The 20,620-nt window shown below is 39.0% G+C and overlaps 1 protein-coding gene across 2 annotated transcripts in view; it reads right to left on the reverse strand.

Annotated features, from left to right (window-relative positions):
- Window positions 1-310: 310 nt before the first annotated feature.
- Window positions 311-20,620, reverse strand: part of ube3a (ubiquitin protein ligase E3A) — a 56,478-nt gene continuing 36,168 nt past the window's right edge. For both annotated transcript variants that reach the window (XM_073044101.1, XM_073044102.1), the window contains exons 4-11: window positions 17,800-19,040; window positions 12,864-13,008; window positions 11,530-11,735; window positions 10,900-11,064; window positions 9,321-9,476; window positions 9,149-9,222; window positions 3,108-3,251; window positions 311-1,619 (exon numbers count right to left, since the gene is read on the reverse strand). In XM_073044101.1, coding sequence (XP_072900202.1) covers window positions 1,499-1,619; window positions 3,108-3,251; window positions 9,149-9,222; window positions 9,321-9,476; window positions 10,900-11,064; window positions 11,530-11,735; window positions 12,864-13,008; window positions 17,800-19,040 — 2,252 coding nt within the window. In that variant the 3' untranslated portion in view covers window positions 311-1,498. The remainder of the gene's footprint in view (window positions 1,620-3,107; window positions 3,252-9,148; window positions 9,223-9,320; window positions 9,477-10,899; window positions 11,065-11,529; window positions 11,736-12,863; window positions 13,009-17,799; window positions 19,041-20,620) is intronic.

Here is a 20,620-nt window from a genome sequence, read left to right on the forward strand (position 1 = left end):
TCAAGTTTTGATAAAATATATTCTAAAGAATCATTAACCTTTAATTCTGGGAAATTTCTTAATGCCCACTGCTACTTAATATTACATTATAACATTTGGTAAAGACAGTTTAACAGCAGATTGAAGCTATCTGTCCAAATTGGCAGAAAACTGGTAAAGCTGCATAAATTAAAGCTACAAGGTAGTGATGCTTTAAAAAAGAGATTAAGTCAAGCTATATGTAGACTCATGTTTTATCTAGTCAATCTCACAATAAAACATTCTGAGCACCATTCAGTTTGAGTACCTATCATGCCAGTAAACAAAGAAATTGTTGTATTCCATTTTATTTAGTATCATTCATGTTAACATCCTTTTGTCCATTTGTCAATGAGTAAAAAGTGTTTGAATAGTGCTGATACCTTCTTATCACCACCTTCTGCATATCACATTACTTTATATGCAATTAGCCTTTTCCCCATTAGAAATGATGAAAGACCTATAGGATTAAGCACAATGTTGTTCTTGCTGAATATATTGCTTAGGTACAGCAGATAAAATGAAGGAACAGTAAGATTTTTATTTGAAATAAAGAAAGCACAGTATATTTTGAATTTGTTGGAAAAACAAAAGAGGAAACTTTGGCTCCAATTCTTGCAAGGGCACTTTTGCACACTTATCCATTTCTATCCACCCCCCCACCCCCAATAAACTCAATACTGTTATGCCATTGTATGGGAGTTTCCAAAAACGTCAAACAATGGAATTAAAAAGTCAGTAAATCCAGTGAACCAGCATTCCAACATTCAGCAAGAGTTGAAAAGTTAAACAGAAATTTATTTCCAGACTTGCAAGAATGAGCAGTGAAGATTTATTTGTTTCTTTTCTAAAATCTTCCATGAATTTTTATGCTGTAATTAAAGCAGGGTCTTAAGAATGCAGTTAACATTCCAGGTTTTTTTTCCATCTTTATTAGATGTAAAGCTAAGTAAAAATTTTCTCTGGGACTAGAACAGCAGCACTTGCACCAAACCACTCCAAATCTTAAGGATCAAAGCAACAGTGGGGTTAGGGGAAGAGAATGCTCCTAGAACTGAATGCCTCAGAAGTAAAAATATAGTTTAAAAAATTAGACTGATAATAATCCAAGGAACGTTATTTGAGATAATTTGCTTGCTTGTTTAAATTCATAATGGCCAATTCAGTAATGGAACAAACATGATTAATTTCCCCCATTCCTCCCCACAGGAATTTAAAAATAAATATTCAGAAAAAGTTTACTATACATACAAGCAAATGATATGGAAAGTCACACTAACAAAAAGTTTGTAGAAGTAGCTGAAATCTGCTGTTCCATCCCAGTGTCCCGAGTGAAATGTGTTGTTCGAGCCCTGCATCCCCAGGAGGGGAAGCAGTCACTGGTGACTATTGTTACTATTTTATGGCCTTTTTTAAAAAAAAACACAGGAACACTGACACCCATAATTTTACTTTTTATCACACGCTTTACATTCATCTTTTACAGCATGCCAAACCCTTTGGCATAGGTAATGGCCTTTAGTAGTCTCTCACTGAGCTTTTCCTTGTTGCAATACTCAGGAAGTAGGAGGACATTAAAACACGTGTGAGATGTTGGTAATCTGGAAAAAAAAGTGATCAAGTTCAGTAAAAAGAAAAACTAATTTTCACAATAATCTTGTATTTGAGCATTTTATTGTTTTGCAGTTTATTTGAGGAATAAAACAAATTTGAGGTAGTTATCAGCAAATTCAATCTACTAGCTGATTCTGCCATATATTCAGCACCAATATGGTGAAGTATTAATATGCAGAGACACTACTTTATGGTTCCATTTTATGCTTCCAACCTGCAGTAGACAATTGTGAACACAAGTCACCAATTTGCACAACCTTAAATTACATCCTTCAGTATAGCAACACTATGATCATTTTGTATGACAATGAACTTGTGTTTTTAAAATTGTGTTTTTGTTAAAATTGTGTATGTAATGCTCTGGTTAAATTTTTTACTGTATGCTGTAGGTATTTCATTTTAGCAGTTTTGTAAGAGCAGTCTGTTCTGCTTTCAGCATGTTTGGGCTTAGCTAAAGATAAGGGGTTGTGATGTTTATGCTTAGGAATGTAATGTCATCCAATCAAGATGGTGGAAAAGAGGTTTCATGTATCACTTAGTTTTCCTTGAGAATGTTGTGTATCTGATGCAATGTGTCCCTGATAGAGGGGCAAGTAATCCATTCACAAGTGCATACTTGAAATTGTGTAAATGTCAATAAACCACTGACTTTATGATCAACATGCTATGAAAATTAAGTACAAGCTCGCTGTGGAAGTCAAAATTTACTAGTGAAAGGACATCTATATTTAACATATAATTGTAAATTGTGAATCGGAACATTCTGCAAACACTTGTTCATTCTCACCCCAAATACAAATCACACAGCAGTTAGAAAATTGAGTTCATTGTTGGGTGTTCTAACACAGATGATGAGACAAAGTACATGTAGGAGATTATCTCTGCCACAGCAGTGGACAGAGCTGGAGATACCTACATAGGCCAGTACTGAGACAAGTGTACATTAACTGGATAGATTAAGATGCAGGTCTATGAGATATGGAGTTCTCAACCAATCAAGGCTGAATAAAACTGACTGAGAGATTGAAGGAAACAAAGTAAAATTCTGAAGAATCTACAGAAAACTAGATCTTAGCCACTAAAGAATTGTCAGATCATTGAAGTTTCTGCAAGAAACAGAAATAGAACCAAATCAATGGCTTTTAAACAAGTTTTAATAAAAGGGATAGGAATAATGGTGTTTTGATAGCTTCACAGCTGAGATGAGCAGAGCAGATTTCAAAATTTTACAATTACAAGCATCAAAACTTTTTACCACCATTTAGTCAAGCTTTGTCTCCATTTTAGGTAGCAAGTATGCCGAGTGATTTGAAGGCAGTGCTGTAGAAATGTTTTGTTACAATAACCGATGAATGAAAAGTATTGATACATTAACTGTCAATACAACAGTGATTCATAGCTGTCTCATGCTAGAATATTTGCTTTTAAATACATACATACATTACACTTAACTAATGTTAAAAGAGACTTATTACCTCTCAGAATCTGGTCCGTTCTTAGCTATGATCATCTTAAGTTTTCCAAGGCCACCAACTGGTGCTCGATCCGTGCCTGTTGTAAACTGCAGGAAGAGTCGTTTTTGCTCATCTGAAAATGCATGGACTATTTCCCAAAATTCCCTGCAAAGGAATTAAAATATTCCCTAATTAGTACTGAATTTAATATACTACTTGGAAACAAACAATGCTTTATTTCATTCGCAAACACGAGGAAATCTGCAGATGCTGGAAATTCAAACACACACAAAATGCCGGTGGAATACAGCAGGCCAGGCAGCATCTGTAGGAAGAAGCACTGTCGACGTTTCGGGCCGAGACCCTTCATCAGGACTAACTGAAAGGAAAGATACTGTTACGTTCCCCAGTAACCGGGTGACTTATCAGCAAAGATAGATGGGTCCGCTGAGCCTGGTGCTACTATTTTCAAACGTTTTATTTATAAAGGGGCACAAACGTATGGTTAATACAAAACATTCAGATCATATACATCGTCAAAACTCAATCTAAAGCATAGGTGTAGTAATAATCAATCAAAAATGAGCTCTATCGTTGTCTAGGGGTTGAACGATTTGTCCAATTGAAATATAAAAGTCTCGCCAGTTCATGGATGCTTTCTGCCGCTTGAGGGACCGCTGCGTGTTCACGGGTTGGAGAGAGAAAATAAACTTGCCAGCCTTCTGGACTCAAAGTGTGAGATCGAGAACGGGAGTTCCTCGTTGTCAGTCCGAAATCCTTTTCGGGGTTATCAGCCACTCAATTCCCTAGCTAGGGGAACCAGAACACACGTGGCTCCCGAACAGCTTCCCGTCCTTACGGGAGCGATGAGCGATGGTGTCTCCGTCTGGTGTGTCGCTGGAGTACCGCCTCCAGCAGTCTCCTTTTTATCATGGCTGGCAGATTTGTAAATGTCAATCAAGGTAGGGTGAGGCCATCCCCACACCACATTGCCCGAGGGTGTCCATGTCCCTGATATCTGGCACGTACTATAGAGTTGCAATTCACACAGGTGCCTCTAAGAACAATGGTCAACTCCGTGGCATTGTCTCTCATTTCCTGGGTCCAAGACCCGAATTAATAGCGATCTTGCGATTCTCTTGAAGGAGGGGGCTGAGGTCATGACAATACTAAGAGATTTGAAAGTAGTGGGGGGAGGGGGAAATGCGAAATGATAGAAGACCGGAGGGTGTGGGATGAAGCTAAAAGCTGGAAAGGTGATTGACGAAAGTGATACAGAGCTGGAGAGGGGAAAGGATCATGGGACGGGAGGCCTCGGGAGAAAGAAAGGGGGAGGGTGGAGCACCAGAGGGAGATGGAGAACAGGCAGAGTGATGGACAGAGAGAGAGGAAAAAAAACCAACTAAATATGTCAGGGATGGAGTAAGAAGGGGAGGAGGGGCATTAACAGAAGTTAGAGAAGTCAATGTTCATGCCATCAGGATGGAGGCTATCCAGCCGGTATATAAGGTGTTGTTCCTCCAACCTGAGTGTGGCTTCATCTTGACAGTAGGAGAGGCCATGGATAGACATATCAGAATGGGACGTGGAATTAAAATGTGTGGCCACTGGGAGATCCTGCTTTCTCTGGCGGACCGAGCGTAGGTGCTCAGCGAAACGGTCTCCCAATCTGCGTCAGGTCTCACCAATATATAAAAGGCCACACCGGGAGCACTGAACGCAGTATACCACACCAGCCGACTCACAGGTGAAGTGTCACCTGGTGAGGGAGGAAGTGTAAGGGCAGGTGTAGCACTTGTTCCGCTTACAAGGATAAGTGCCAGGAGGGAGATCGGTGGGAAGGGATGGGGGGATGAGTGGACAAGGGAGTCGCGTAGGGAGCGATCCCTGCGGAAAGCAGAAGGGGGGGGGGAGGGGAAAATGTGCTTGGTAGTGGGATCCCGTTGGAGGTGGCGGAAGTTACGGAGAATTATACTTTGGACCTGGAGGCTGGTGGGGTGGTGGGTGAGGACAAGGGGAACCCTATCCCGAGTGGGGTGGCGGGTGGATGGGGTGAGGGCAGCTGTGCAGGAAATGGGAGAGATGTGTTTTTGAGAGCAGAGTTGTCTCAGCTTGCTCCTGCCCCACCAAACTCATTTCTGCATACCTTGACAGTTTTATCCCCCCCTTGTTCAATCTCTTCCCACCTATGCTCGTGATACTTCTCACGCTTTGAATTTTTTCGATGATTTTAAGTTCCCTGGCCCCCACTGCCTTATTTTCACCATGGACGTCCAGTCCCTATATACCTCCACCCCCCACCGGGACGGTCTCAAAGCTCTTTGCTTCTTTTTGGATTCCAGACCTAACCAATCCCCCTCTACCACCACTCTCCTCCATCTAGCGGAATTAGTTTTTACTCTCAATAATTTCTCCCTTGGCTCCTCCCACTTCCTCCAAACTAAGGGTGTAGCCATGGGCACCCGCATGGGTCCCAGTTACGCCTGCCTTTTTGTTGGCTTCGTTGAAAAGTCCATGTTCCAAGTCTATACGGGTATCCGTCCCCCTCTTTTCCTTCGCTACATCGACGACTGCATTGGCACTGCCTCCTGCACGCATGCTGAGCTCGTTGACTTCATTAACTTTGCCTCCAACTTTCACCCTGCCCTCAAATTTACCTGGTCCATTTCCGACACCTCCTTCCCCTTTCTTGATCTTTCTGTCTCCATCTCTGGAGACGGCTTATCTACTGATATCTACTATAAGCCTACAGACTCTCAAAGCTACCTGGACTATTCCTCTTCCCACCCTGTCTCTTGCAAAAATGCTATCCCCTTCTCTCAATTCCTCCGTCTCTGCCGCAACTGCTCTCAGGATGAGGCTTTTCATTCCAGGACGAAGGAGATGTCTTCCTTTTTTAAACAAAGAGGCTTCCCTTCTTCCACCATCAACTCTGCTCTCAAATGCATCTCTCCCAATTCCCGCACAGCTGCCCTCACCCCATCTGCCTGCCACCCCACTTGGGATAGGGTCCCCCTTGTCCTCACCTACCACCCCACCAGCCTCCAGGTCCAAAGTATAAATCTCCGTAACTTCCACCACCTCCAACGGGATCCCACTACCAAGCACATCGTTCCCTCCCCCCCTTTCTGCTTTCCGCAGGGATCGCTCCCTACGCGACTCCCTTGTCCACTCGTCCTCACCGATCTCCCTCCTGGCACTTATCCTTGTAAGCAGAACAAGTGCTACACCTGCCCTTACACTTCCTCCCTCACCACCATTCAGGGCCCCAGACAGTCCTTCCAGGTGAGGCGACACTTCACCTGTGAGTCGGCTGGTGTGATATACTGTGTCCGGTGCTCCTGGTGTGGCCTTTTATATATTGGTGAGACCTGACGCAGACTGGGAGACCGTTTCACTGAACACCTACGCTCTGTCTGCCAGAGAAAGCAGGATCTCTCAGTGGCCACACATTTTAATTCCACGTCCCATTCCCATTCTGATATGTCTATCCATGGCCTCCCTCTACTGTCAAGATGAAGCCACACTCAGGCTGGAGGAACAACACCGTATATACCGGCTGGGTAGCCTCCAACCTGATGGCATGAACATTGACTTCTCTAACTTCCGTTAATGCCCCTCCTCCCCTTCTTACCCCATCCCTGACAATATTTAGTTGTTTGTTTTTTTCTCCCCTCTCTCTCTGCCCATCACTCTGCCTGTTCTCCATCTCCCTCTGGTGCTCGCCCCTCCCCCTTTCTTTCTCCTGAGGCCTCCCGTCCCATGATCCTTTCCCTTCTCCAGTTCCGTATCACTTTTGCCAATCACCTTTCCAGCTCTTAGCTTCATCCCACCCCCTCTGGTCTTCTATCATTTTGCATTTCCCCCTCCCCCCTCTACTTTCAAATCTCTTGGTATCTTTCCTTTCAGTTAGTCCTGACGAAGGGTCTCGGCCTGAAACGTCGACAGTGCTTCTCCTTATAGATGCTGCCTGGCCTGCTGTGTTCCATCAGCATTTTGTGTGTGTTGTCTTTATTTCATTTCTTTAATGCCTTTTAAATAATGGATCTTGACATTTACCATTGTATTAACAAACATCCAAACACTATATTACTGGAACTATTTGGCACCAACCCTTTCCTCACATATAACATGTAAGTTAATGATATTCAAGTGACAAACTGATATTTAAGACACAGTAAATAAAAGTCTTATCAAATACACCATTTTATGAGAACTACTCCAACTTGGAAATAAGTACTCCATCTGGAAACTATAATAAGGAAGTTGGAGAGGGCAATGTAGTAGCTCAGACCTAAAATCAATGAGAGATGAATGGAAAAAATGGACTGAGTGGTTATCAAATACCTAGTTTCTCTTCTTGCTACTAAAAAGGGACAGCCATTATAATGATCTGCAACTCTTACCTACGACAACATGGAAACAAATTTTTTTTCTTGTATATCATATTAATAATGTAGCACAGATTGCTATTCACTTATCAAATATACACTTTGAAGAGCAACTCCATTTGTTTCTTTCCCACACGACTCACATCCTTGCAATTTTCCCCTCACCCCATCCTCCTTCCAGTATTGATTAATTTACTTTTAAAGTGAAAAAAATACAGAATCTTTACCCACTACTGAGTTAATTATAAATTCCAATACGTTAAGGGCTTTCCTTCTATTGTTTCTGGTTATTATGACAAGCATCTAAAATGTTATTCCTGTCAAGAGCACCACTATAAACAAACTACCATATTGAAATTTCTCCAGTTCCTTAACATTTTGATAATTCTGTGAAAAAACCTGTTTTATGCACAACAGTTCAAGTTAATTTTTTTATGCCCAACTTAAAAATATAAATATAAAATATAAAAATTGTTATAATCATTTTCTCAGCATCATGAAGCTCCAGATCAAGATGACGAACCAAATAACGTCAATGCACTACTGCCATATTATAGAAGATTCAGTGATCAGTTGCCTTTTTAACAAAGCAGTAAACAGTTAATTATGGTCAGAATTATTCATGTTGAATACAAACTTAAATGTGGATTCCAAGACCCTAGAGCATATTAAGATCAGATTTACTCCACTGTTTATTTTCTGTATCTATCAGCTTATTGCCATATTTCTGTTAGAATGTAGAAATCAAAATACTGCTTTCCTTTGAGAACATAATCACAAGTCAGATTCTGATGAATCAAGATCTCTTTTGTTTGACTTACAATTAAATTATTTCAAGTCATTTTGAGGATATGGACTATAGTGTAAAGGTCAATATTTATTCTCTATTCCTCACAGCCCTTGATGGTATTTGTGGTAACCACACAGTAAAGGTGCACTTGGATTGTTATTAGGAAGGGAGTTGAAGGATTATGATCAGGATTACAATTCACTTCCAGATGCAGATAACTTTGCAAGGAATCTTGGAGATGGCAGTGCTTTTGTCACTTGTCTCTTAAGCAACAAATGTTGAATATTTAGGTAGTGCCACCAAAGAGCCTTTGTAAGTTGCTGGAGCACCTCTTGTAGTTGGTAGACAATGACAGTACAGTAGGGCTGTGTGGAATTACATTCCACGGGGTGTTTCATTATCAAAGGAGCTGTGATTGGAATAATTAGCAATTACTCCACTTCTAATATCAGGGAGGAAAGACCACTGGGAGAATAAAATGAGATGAACTACAATTTTTGTCTTATATAAAGGAAGTCAATGGAAAACGTGTTACTTGCTATAATACTACTTAGCACAAAAGTGATTATATCTGGGAAAAGTTACTAATTACAAACCCTGGATATTTCAGCAGGGCCCTTTAGATGAGACAAACTGCTCCTCCTTAACCAATTAAAAGACAAACAAGGTTGAATTGGGAGTGAATAAGTCAAAAGAGGTGTTGACATTTCATAAATGACTCACTATATAGCAAGCATGTATACTGACATCAATGACAATATAAACTAAGTGAAAAAATTGGGAGAACTATTTTTGAAGGTATATGATAAAATAAACCACCTACAATATTGACACTAGACAATAATACAAACTTAGAAATGGAAGTAAACTTAAAATTATACCTTATAATACGGGACTCCTTGGAATAGCCACCATCATACTCTGTAGTATCTTCAAGTGCTTGAAAATCTAGGTTCTAAATTTGAAAGATCTCTCTTTATCAACTTTAATAATATAAAACTTCATGGTCTTTAATCAGAAAGTTTAGTATATAAGTTTTAATTACTGATTTACCGGACTTCCACAGACTAGTAGCTCAATCTCCTCTGGTCGGAATAAATACTTGAGTGGTGACTCATTGGTTACCATATGGAAACCCCTTCGAAAGGCTTTAAACTGCTTTTCTACTGACTTGTTGAGAATGTATTCTGTATAAAGCTCAACAAATTCCTGTTTGGTACAAAATAACACATTAGAGCTCAGTACAATATCAACTGTGGGAAACACTATGTAGTAATCTATCAAAGGAAATTAGATAATACTAATTCTTGGTTTATTCTATAAATGTCTGGCACTGACTAGCTCTTTGAGCTCAAGTGATTCTCTGCATTCTCCCTCAATTTTTATACTACTCACAAGTGCCTTCCCTTACCTTTTAACGCACACTTACCAAGTGCATTCCCAACTACCAGTACTGCTCTGTTTCTATATATATTTTTGTAATAAAGTTCCCAAACCAAGTGACAGATTTCCTGCAATGTAGACCACCAATCTAAATTGGCCCACTGGATTTTGAGTGGATCAAATGTATTAGGATCTGAAGAGACATACATCATTTCAACAGATGACTCATACTGAAAATGCTGAAAAGTTGTGCTATGCAAGTCTATGGCACCAAGCAAAAAAAAACCTTTTACACTTCGATCTTTTGTGACATCGTCCAAGTATGGAGATAAATAATTTCCTTCAAACATCCATTTCTTCTTCTCTAGTTCTTTGCTCCACCCCTTTACTACTCATCTTGCACAAGCTTTTTGTTTTCCATGTCCCCATTTCCTCTACTACCTCCATTGATGTAGATTTTCCATTCTCAGGAGACAGCACGAGTTCAAGGATTCCCATCTTACACTGATGTTCCTTTAATTACCGTAATTCTAATTTTAAAAAATGCACTTAAGGCCTAAACCAGGGGTTTCTAACCTTTTTTATGCCATAGGCCCCTATCATTAACTGAGGGGTCTGTGGACCCCAGGTTGGGAAGACCTGGCCTAAAGAAACGAAAAGATGGAGAGCATTACTCATCAGAGAAAAAGGCCACTTCAGAGTTACAACGACAGGAGTAAAAATCTTTTAAGAGAGGATACATTATTTTATACTGGAATGATACTTAACATGTGCTACGCTTAATCACAGACAGCCCTTCTTCAAAGAAGTCTGTGCCAGTAGACTTCAGCCTGTATTGCAGCACACATTTCATATATTTTTAAATTTATTCACATACAGCTTGGAGTAGGTCCTCCAGCCCTTTGACCCACGCTGCCCAACAATTCCACCCAATCCAATCCTAGCCTAATCATGGAACAATTTAAAATGAGTAATTAACCTACCAACCAGTACGTCTTGGTATGGTATGTGGGAGGAAACTGGAGGAAATCCACATGGTCACGGGGAGAACATACAAACACCTTACAGTCAGTGGCAGGAATTGAACACAGGTCACTGGTACTGTAAAGCATTGTGCTAACCACAATGCTACTCTGCTGCCCCAACAGAAAATTATGTTGCCATCTTTAGGTCAATGGAAAAACCATATCAATATCACACCAGTCTAGATTTTTTAAAATATGAACTGGAATACATTATCTGGTCTTACCTTTCTGTTTTCATTTGTCACTGGAATTTGATTCCCATTCTCCTTTAAGTCACACATCAGAGGAGTTCCAAACAAGTCAGTTTGTGATATTTGGAAAGTGATCATCATGTCATCTTCAACATTGCCATCATAGTCAAGAAGTTCTCTTAAGCTCTGATACAAGACCTGGGTGAGATGATAGGGGAAGAGAATATGAATTTCAGAGTTTACTTTGAGTAAATGTTAAGATTTTATTACAGTTAAAACAAACTTGGGTCAATATCAGAATTGTGTAAAAGAATTCTGTATGTCAAAACTAAGCATAGAAATTCGTTTTCACTTTATTCAAATAATATTCTAATTTGTACTGTCTGGTTTAAATGAGTAGAAAACTTAATTGAGTAAATATTGGGTTGCTAATGCTTCCCTTTCAAGTTAATACCTTCTTCACCATCTCCCCTTATTTTTCCTGACTTTACACCTTCAACTTCGTTGTTTATCCACTACTTTTATCTCTTTAGATTAAAGGATTCCAATATCATTTATCAGAAATTTGCTCATGCAGCTTAGAGAATTCTTGGAAAACCTCCATGCTATCATGGAGATGTCAATTAAATTAGCTAAAAAAAACTGATAAAGCTTATATATTACCGGGTGAGAGTCTTCCAAGTCACGCAGCGTTCCCTTTTTGCCCAGCAGTTTTCTGTAAACGACCATAGGAAAATGCACATCCAATATACAGTTGTTGTAAATGGCTAGGCCAAGAACTATGCCAATTAGAGTAAACTGTCCCTCAGTCTCAAATGAAGAAGTGTTGAACCAGAACAATTTTGTAGATTCATCATACGTGAACATTCCTGTGGAGAGGGGTGAAACACAAAAAAGTACCATCTTTTAGATCCAAAACATCTATATGAACTTTGGAATGTTTATCCTCTCAGTTCCAATAGATAAGCAGATATGGAGAAATGTCCCTTGCTGCACAGAAGTAGCCTAACTGGATAACTACTCATCTGTAAATAGTATTAGACCCAATTTAGTTAGTCCTGATGAAGGGTCTCGGCCCGAAACATCGACAGTGCTTCTCCTTATAGATGCTGCCTGGCCTGCTGTGTTCCACCAGCATTTTGTGTGTATTGTTTGAATTTCCAGCATCTGCAGATTTCCTCGTGTTAGACCCAATTTGGTCAGATTGAAGTTTTTAGATTGAGCTGATAAGCATGAAAACAGGCTCTTCTGTGCATCAAGTCCAAATTGACCACCAAGTACCCACTACAGCAGGGAGCTCCCAACCTGGGTCCACAGATACCTTACTTAATGGTGTTGGACAATAGCATAAAAAGGTTGGGAACCCCTGCGCTACAGAACTTAAGAGGAAACCTACATGGGCACAGGAAGAACATGCAAGCTTCAGAAAAGAAACTAATTTATTTAAGTGGCTCAGCAACAGAACACATCTTTCAGCCCTACAGAAGCTCAAAAGTGGTTATTTTCCAGTAAAAGTTAACTTTACCCTTACAAGATTTGTCGTCTGTGCTTATAAAACTTGGTAAGGAAGATTTCAGAAGACTCTTAGCATCTACACCTTAAGTATAGTAACTGCACTTAAGCATATTAAACAATCCTATAAAAAAATACAGAGCCACAAATATTAGAAACTCTTTACATGCGTTCATTTTACACAGAATTATTCACCTTTGAAAACTATTGCAGTTAAGCCTCATTACTCCTTACCTATCATTCAAAATACAGGTACTTCCCGCAGCAGTCATTAAATAAAGGTATCAAGGATCATAAATGATTTCCCTCTGGATAGCAGCCAGTCCTTTTCCTGCTATTACTACTAACTCAAGGCTGATATACCGGTGAAATTAAACTTTCTAGTCTTTGTGGTTTTGTGCTACACCTCTTTAAGCTAATGGAAATAGCTAGGTAAATCCTTGCAGTCATAGCTAACATGCCATAATTGGAGCTTAAATCCATACCAATGTCAGGGTTGAAGATTTCTTCCACAACAAGTTGAAAAAACTCTTTGGAAACGCCTCCTTCATCCACACCCTGTTCACCTTCAAATTCTACATAGAGTTGTTTCTTCAGGTCTGCAGGGTTTTCCATGGCAATCATCTCCAGCTATTATAAACAGTTTAAATATTGATGGATTATTTATTCAGATTGTACACAGTACTCACTTCAAAAATAAGTACGACCTCTCCACATTTTGGAAGTGTCAATCTGAGCTTCCCTTAGCTATAGAACGTACTTTCATTTCTCATTTTCACCTGTTTCTTCAAAGAATCAGGCTTCATTTTTGTTGGTTAGGTGCATGTTACAGCATTGTTAGGCCAAATAGCCACATCCATGCCCTGTTCACAATTAAAAGGTTTCCAAATTCAGTGGCAATATTACAAAATTAACTCTTTATTAGAATCAAACAGATGGTAGCACATTTGAAGTTAGTGCTGATGCAAACCACCTTTATTGCATTTCCAGTAAAATGTGATTGTGCTCTATTAATTTTAATTTTGGCAAAATTCATCTTGGCTATAGTGCCTGCTACTATTTTGGTTGGTGTTTAAAAGGGGAAAATAAAAAGTTCTGATGGGGTTTAGGAAATAGAGAAATCTGAAAGTCTGCTCATGATGAAGTGAGATCAAAATAGGCAGTATGCTTGCTTGAATATAGTAATGTTTTCAGTTAATGTCTAAATTTCAGGCGCGTACCACTGTCTTGAAATTTTTAACCAAATTCTACCACTGATTGAAGACAATTATGTCAAGTGTCACCACAGCTAATTCACTGATTTCACTCCGCCAGTGCTCATCATTATTCTAATACGTTATAAATTTTATATTTGGTAATCAGTTCATATTTTAGCAGACAACTTGTTAAGTTCCTATAGTGAAATTCACACTTCAGCATTACGAAGAAGTGTTAAAAAAAATCACATGACCCATTCTTTAAAAACAATCCTTCCTGGAATGCAGACAACACTGGTTGGTTAGGATGACTGCCTTGTTACAATGACAAACAAGTCATTCTGCATAGGAGGAGTAAGTTCCCTTTCCTGAAGTATAATAATGATTGAACTGAAATTCTGAGGCAGTTAGCTTCACAATAAATTCTACACCATCACTGTTTAAGTCAGTTTCATTTACAAGAATGGAATTTGAATCTATGACTTTTGACTTCCACTTCAGGAGACTTACCCATGAGTCAACCGCATTTAATAAGAAAATGTAATATGAAACCATGCCATTTCATAAAACAAAATTCAATAATTCAGATTCCGATTCATTTATCACATGTAATTCCAAACATACAGTGAAATGTGTCATTTTCGTTAACAACGAACACAACCCAAGGTTGTGTCCAGAGCAGCCCACAAGTGCTGCCACACATTTTAGCACCAACAAAGCACAACCACAATGTTCAACAAGTAGCAACATTGGCAAATCAATCCCCGATCTTCCCTACCACCAACACACACAGTCCTCCAAGCTCAGTGTGGACTCTTGGACATGCAGACCCAGGGCTTCTGTCACTGAGCTTTGACTTCTGATCAATCTTCAGGCTTCGATTTTCATATCAATTCTGATGACAACGAACGAGGACCCTGAACTCTGACGAGTGGGACCACAAACTTTGGGGGGGGGGGGGGGGGGTCTGATGCACCATCAATAACTCACTCTGAGACATAAGAAGCGAGATATCGGCTTTTATTGACTGGAAGAATGAACAACACTACATCCTGGGGAATGAGGCCGGGCTCAGGCCTCAATCGCCTTTATACAGGGGTCTGTGGGAGGAGCTACAGGAGCAGTCCAGACAGGTATATGTAGTTCACCACAGGGTTACTGGTTCTCATGCCTACGCAGAACTCATATGATAACAAATGTACTTTGATCTTTGAATTTTTGATGATTCACTGACCTGGGAGGCCACCAGCCCTCATCCTTTGCTGGTTTGCTAGTCTTTCATCACATGTCCGCCCCACTGGTTTTGAATGTGGAGTGGTAATATCTTCACCTTATCCCTGTCCCTTAACCCTAACCTGATCCCCAACTTCTCCCTCAGTTCCAAAGACACCCTATCAACCCAAAACATAATTAAGTCTGCACTATGGGCCTGACAGAGACAATAGCTCGGCGTCAGCTTGACCAGACAAATAAACTACACATTTGGAAAACTTGAAAGAAGAATAAGTGCTGGAAAAGCTCATGCCAGACAGTACCTGTGCAGTAATAAACTCTCACGTTCAATGCCTGACAGCATAAATGGCAAAAGTGCAGATAAAGTTCAGTTACTCTGAAGCATTAATTCTTTGGTTCTCCACAGTTATTACCAAACATATACAACATTTCCAAAATTACTTCACTTCTATTTTCATCTGTTCATACCCTGCTGTACAGCTGCCAAAGGCCAAACTTTTAACGAACTCAATAGCCCTAAAAACAGCATGAAACTTTACTCAGATGTGATTTTAGGTAGCTGATGCACACTGGGTCCAAGCAGTTACAGGACTGAAGAACTGACACTATTGCTTCAGGGAACAGAGTGCAGAGCTCTATAAATGCAACATACCTCTCCTCTGATAGATAAAAAGGCTTAACAAAGGGAATCAAAAGATCTACTGTTGAATGTTTATTCTATCATTCGAAAGTTAACTCATTTCCTCTCATTGTCTGTTCCGACCGCCTCTTTAATATATTAACTGCTGCTTTCCACAGATGCTGCTCCAACATATATTTTTCACCCATGTCCAGCATCTTCATTCAATTTTGCCTTTCTCCTTCATTTAGAAGGTACATGTTTTTATTTAGCACCCACTCCACCATCTATCTAGCCACTTCATCTAATTCATTAATTTTCACATTTCTTAAGCATAGTCTGAAATCTGACTTAAAAGAGAAGCAATGAAAACAACAGAGACAAAAAGAGCAAACTCTGGAAAGAAATAATTAAATTGTACTTATATAATGCCTCTAACATTACAAGATATCCCAAGATACTCTGCAGGAACTATTATTCAACAAGGCACACAGAAAGGCAACAGAGAAGATGTCAAAGCAGGAATTCAATGTTTTAAAAAGATAATTAACATCGAGACAAAGATTATGGAACAAATTCCAGAACTCAAGAGCAAGTTAAAAATAGGCATCATTTTGGTGCAACTAAATCTTTACAGTAGTATCATATAAATGTTATTTCCATGTATGCAAAATATTAAAAATATTAGACTAACCATAAGGTTTCAAATTCGGCACCAGATTCAACCAAATGTACATCGATCCCAGGAATAATGTCAGTAGATAAAACAACATTGATCTAAATATTAGACAGCATAAAGTTGGTTTCAGGAAGAAACTGGCATGAATGGACACCAAATTCCTGTAGTGCATATTAACTTTTAAATCAGAACTAGCAAGATTCACCTATCTTAAGCACACAAAACAGAAGTTAATGTAATTTTTAATTTTGGGTGATTAATATCTAGGATACTCAAACATTGAGTAGTAATTGTGAAATTTGTAATATTAATTTTCATGAGAATGTATCATATACTGTTATGTAAAAGCCAGGCTGTGGTATAATTTCATGATGTGACACTTCCGCTGATAGGTTAGATAAGCTGAGATAGTGAATGACACAGGACATTAAACCTATTCAGGATAATTAAACCAAAATAGAAGTCCAGAAAGGGAACAAGGTGCAGCACTAAACAATATCTTCAAAAGTGCTCACAGCATGTTTGGTCCATTTAGTCAGAAGTGAAGCACCAAATTTCACAGTATCTAAACCTCGCTGGGTTTTGCGGCAAGTCATTATAAATGTGTCTTTGCACTTGCAAAACCAAACACATGACAAATTAAAGGTAGCAATAAAAGATAGCTTTTTTTTTTAAAAAAGGTGGGCATTGGAGGACATTAAAATTAACATTTCAGCTTCCAGTCTCCTGAATCTGCCTTACATATCGAGGTAGTGTTTATTCCTCTGGTTAATGTTGTTGATTTAGCTACTGTGTCAAAGTTGTGAGTACCAACAGGCTAATCAGTTGCAAAATCTAGAAATCATCCATCTGTGCCCTTTCTACCAACTGACAGGTGGGTCCCTCAATAGATACATAATGAGAGGCTTGCAAGCTCATGTGGAACTGAAACAGAAGCAAACTAGTTCAGAACCAAAGTTGCATCCTTCTGCTCCTTTTTGCCAACATTTACTTGTATTTGAATATATCAGAGTTGGACTTCTTGGTTCCTTTCATATTTGGATAGGGAATCAATGGCCATGCCAGCAACAGGGAAAATACAAACTGCACTGGCACATTCCATTTCCCATGCACAAACCCAAATTTAGTTTTAGGTATGTACCTAAGAAGGCTATTTGACTACAACTACTGGAATAGATTACACAGTTAACATCTCCTAAAGGCATGACCTCTGCCACTAAAAGCCAGCAGGTGCATGGAACACCACTACTTCAGAGACTTTCACAAGTTGTACAATATCCTGATTTGGAAATGCATCACTGCTTCCTCACAGCCGAATGTAAATTCTAGGCAACAATCTTAGGAGTACCATCATCACAACTGCAGGGGCTCAAAAGTGGAAGCTATCCACCACCTTCAAGAGATATTAGTGAATTGCCCATGTTGTGAAATACATTCAGACAGAAAGTGAATAAAAACATCAAGATTTCATACTGTTCAATCACACTGAAGCCTTAAATTAGAATTTACATAGAATGGCCAAAGCAAAACCACAAACAATCTTTCACTCTGAATACATGAAGGAGCTCACAAACAAAATGTTTCTTGTTTTAAGTTAGCAAAGTTACTTGTTAGGTTACAGCAAAACATATCATTTGCTAGAGTTTGAAGACATACACTTACTGATTTCCACAATACGTTAAAAACAAACTTACCCGAACAAGGGCATCATCTATGATGTGGTCACGTCGGACTTTTAGTCGAAGATAAGGGTTCAGTTGTTGCCCCTGGACAAGGCTGTAAAGGACAGTGATTCGTCGCTCACTGTACATGCGTATCCTATTGTCATAGTAAAGTCCCAAATTCTTGGTTACAGCATTCAAAATGAAAGGGCAGGTCATAAATGAGAATTTGTTCTCTGTTTCTACTTTGAAGAAAGTATAGTCTTTATCCATTTCCAGTACATCGTTTAGTGGTTCATTAATAAAGTCCTCAAAAGGAACAAGTGGCTTTCGGCAATCAATTGTTTTCACACCCAACTCAGTTTCAAGGGGGTCCACTCGGGGCCCTTTTTTATTTCTCCGCTCTTCACCTAGCAGCTCTTGCAAGGTAACTTCACTAGATTCAGCAACTGCCTCATCTTCCTCTTCCTCATTGTGCCCTGTATCCACATCTCCTGCAATAATATTTGCATAGTGCACTATTTTTAAGCATTTTGTAGCAGCAACAACTGCATCATCATCATTCACTAGGTTTCGATTATTGAATTCATTACTTATGACCCGATATGTAATGAGCTGCTGAAATGTTTCCACCATTCGACGAATTTGGGCTGCAGTGTATTTTGACCATAAACGAATTAATTTGGCTTGAGCTGGGAGGGGTAGCTTGCTCATGGCTTTGCAAAAAAGTGGAAGGGCCATTTCCAGATATTCAGGACTATGAAGGTTGCTGTTCTCCATGACTATAACAAACAAGTTCAGATAATTAGGATCTCTTGAATACACATTATGGTAAGTCAAATCACATTCCACATTTGGCGACAAGTACACCAATGCATTAAGAAATGCTGTTTCTATCTTTTCATTGGAAAGCAGTTTATTATAAACCCGTCTGACTGCGTCAACATCGATAGAAATTTCATCAGGTCCTAATCTATGAACATTGTTTTCCCTTGCACCTCCGATGGAACTTCTTGATGAAGAGGCCTCTGAATCATCCATGGATCCTGCAGTAGCAGCTTTTTCTTCCTCATCCTCATCTTTATCCTCATCCTTTCCTTGTAGTGATTTTAACTCTTCCTTTGTATGATGCTTGGCCTTTCGGAAGCTCTGCACCAAGGCATCCGCACTAGAGAAAACTCTACCAATGACGCGTATCAATGGTGAATAATCTTCTCGCTCTCCACATAACTCCAAAATTTCGTATACCTTTTCCTCTGTCAGGTAATTCACATCTACATTAGAAATATAATGGGAAAACATTTATTCCTTAAAAAAAACTAACATTAGTTAGTAAACTAATTTATAGTGGCAGGGTGTAAACTGGATATCCAATAAAAACAATACAAGAAATGAAACAAGTTCAATTTTGATCATTTACTACAGCTGCAACAGCATGACAAAATGAGGGGGAAATGCATCATTTGTAAATACATACATCAGAGAACATAAAGTTGATTTATAGTAAACCGGCTTCTTCAGGAGGTTGTTGGGGGAAAATTGCCAATTACATTGTACTAAAATACTAGCAATTTTAAAATATGCTCATCTGCAAATAAATGGCTTGTATTTATACAGAGGCTTCTTACTACTTTTAGGATATCACAATATAAATACTTCAAAAATGTACCTTAACAGCTGTTGGATGTTTGTGACAACTAGGCTGCTGTTTTTATATGTTACTGTTTGCACAGGAATGAGCAAAACATTACCAAAGAAATACAAGCAGTCTAACTGTTTTTTCATTTTTATATGAGGACTGTCTACAGAAATGAGCATTTATTCTACCCTCTGCAACTAAGAATGCAACTAAGAAATACAGCAAGTTACTAAATGCCAAAAGAGCAAGAATAAGCTGTGAAGTTCCTACCACCCAAGTACTCAAAGCTCAGATCAGAATTTCAGTATTTTGTATTTGAGGAACACTAAAGGAGTGTGCCAAGTACATGAGTATTTCACACATATAGGAACACTTTCAAATACAAAGTGTAATCAAAAACTGAAAAACAGATGAAAAATTTTAACTTGCATATTAGCACTACAACATAACATCCAAGATGTTATGTGTCAACAATTTTGTACAAAGCCAATGCTTGCATTGTAAGACGCAAGTCTGAGCTAAGTTTAATACAATATCAGAATTCATCAGTGAACTTTCTTCCTCCACAAGACCTGTTTATCCATAATCTACTGAGGTCAAGAGTCAGTGTCTAAAGTAACAGGAACATTAGCCAATCAGAAAACAAGTTTGATAATGTCTAACTGAATACCAATGTTTAGTAACAAAGTCCATTATTAAACCTGCTACACAGTGAAGTTGTTCAGCGGAGAAACCGGTTTACAAAATTCACCATTCTTGTGATTTAAATAAGATTATAGGATAGAATTGAAACCTTTTTTTCTGAACGCGCAAGGTACATGTCAAGATGGGAAAACTAACTGGCATTTATGCACAAACTTCAGTGCAAGATATTCTGGAGCTTCAGGACGTGGAAGTAGTGGTTCTGGACCATAGGTCTAGTGAAACATTCAAATCCCATTATGGCAGCTGAATACCATAAATACAAACAATAAAAAAATCTGGAATTACGAAAACTAATTAAAGTAATATGAACGCAAAATGAATCAGTTACAAAAGCCACAGAGCTCACTAAGCAAATCCGTAATCCACACCAGATTTGATCTACGTGTAACATGATCAAAGTAATTGACTCAAAGTAAGAGTCACTCTTCAAAGTTCAAAGTAAATTTACTAAATTATCAAAGTACATTATAGGTCACCAAATACAACTTTGCGATGCATTTTCTTGCAGAC

This window comes from Hemitrygon akajei, chromosome 4 (genome assembly GCF_048418815.1).
Source record: "Hemitrygon akajei chromosome 4, sHemAka1.3, whole genome shotgun sequence".
Classification (NCBI taxonomy): domain Eukaryota; kingdom Metazoa; phylum Chordata; class Chondrichthyes; order Myliobatiformes; family Dasyatidae; genus Hemitrygon; species Hemitrygon akajei.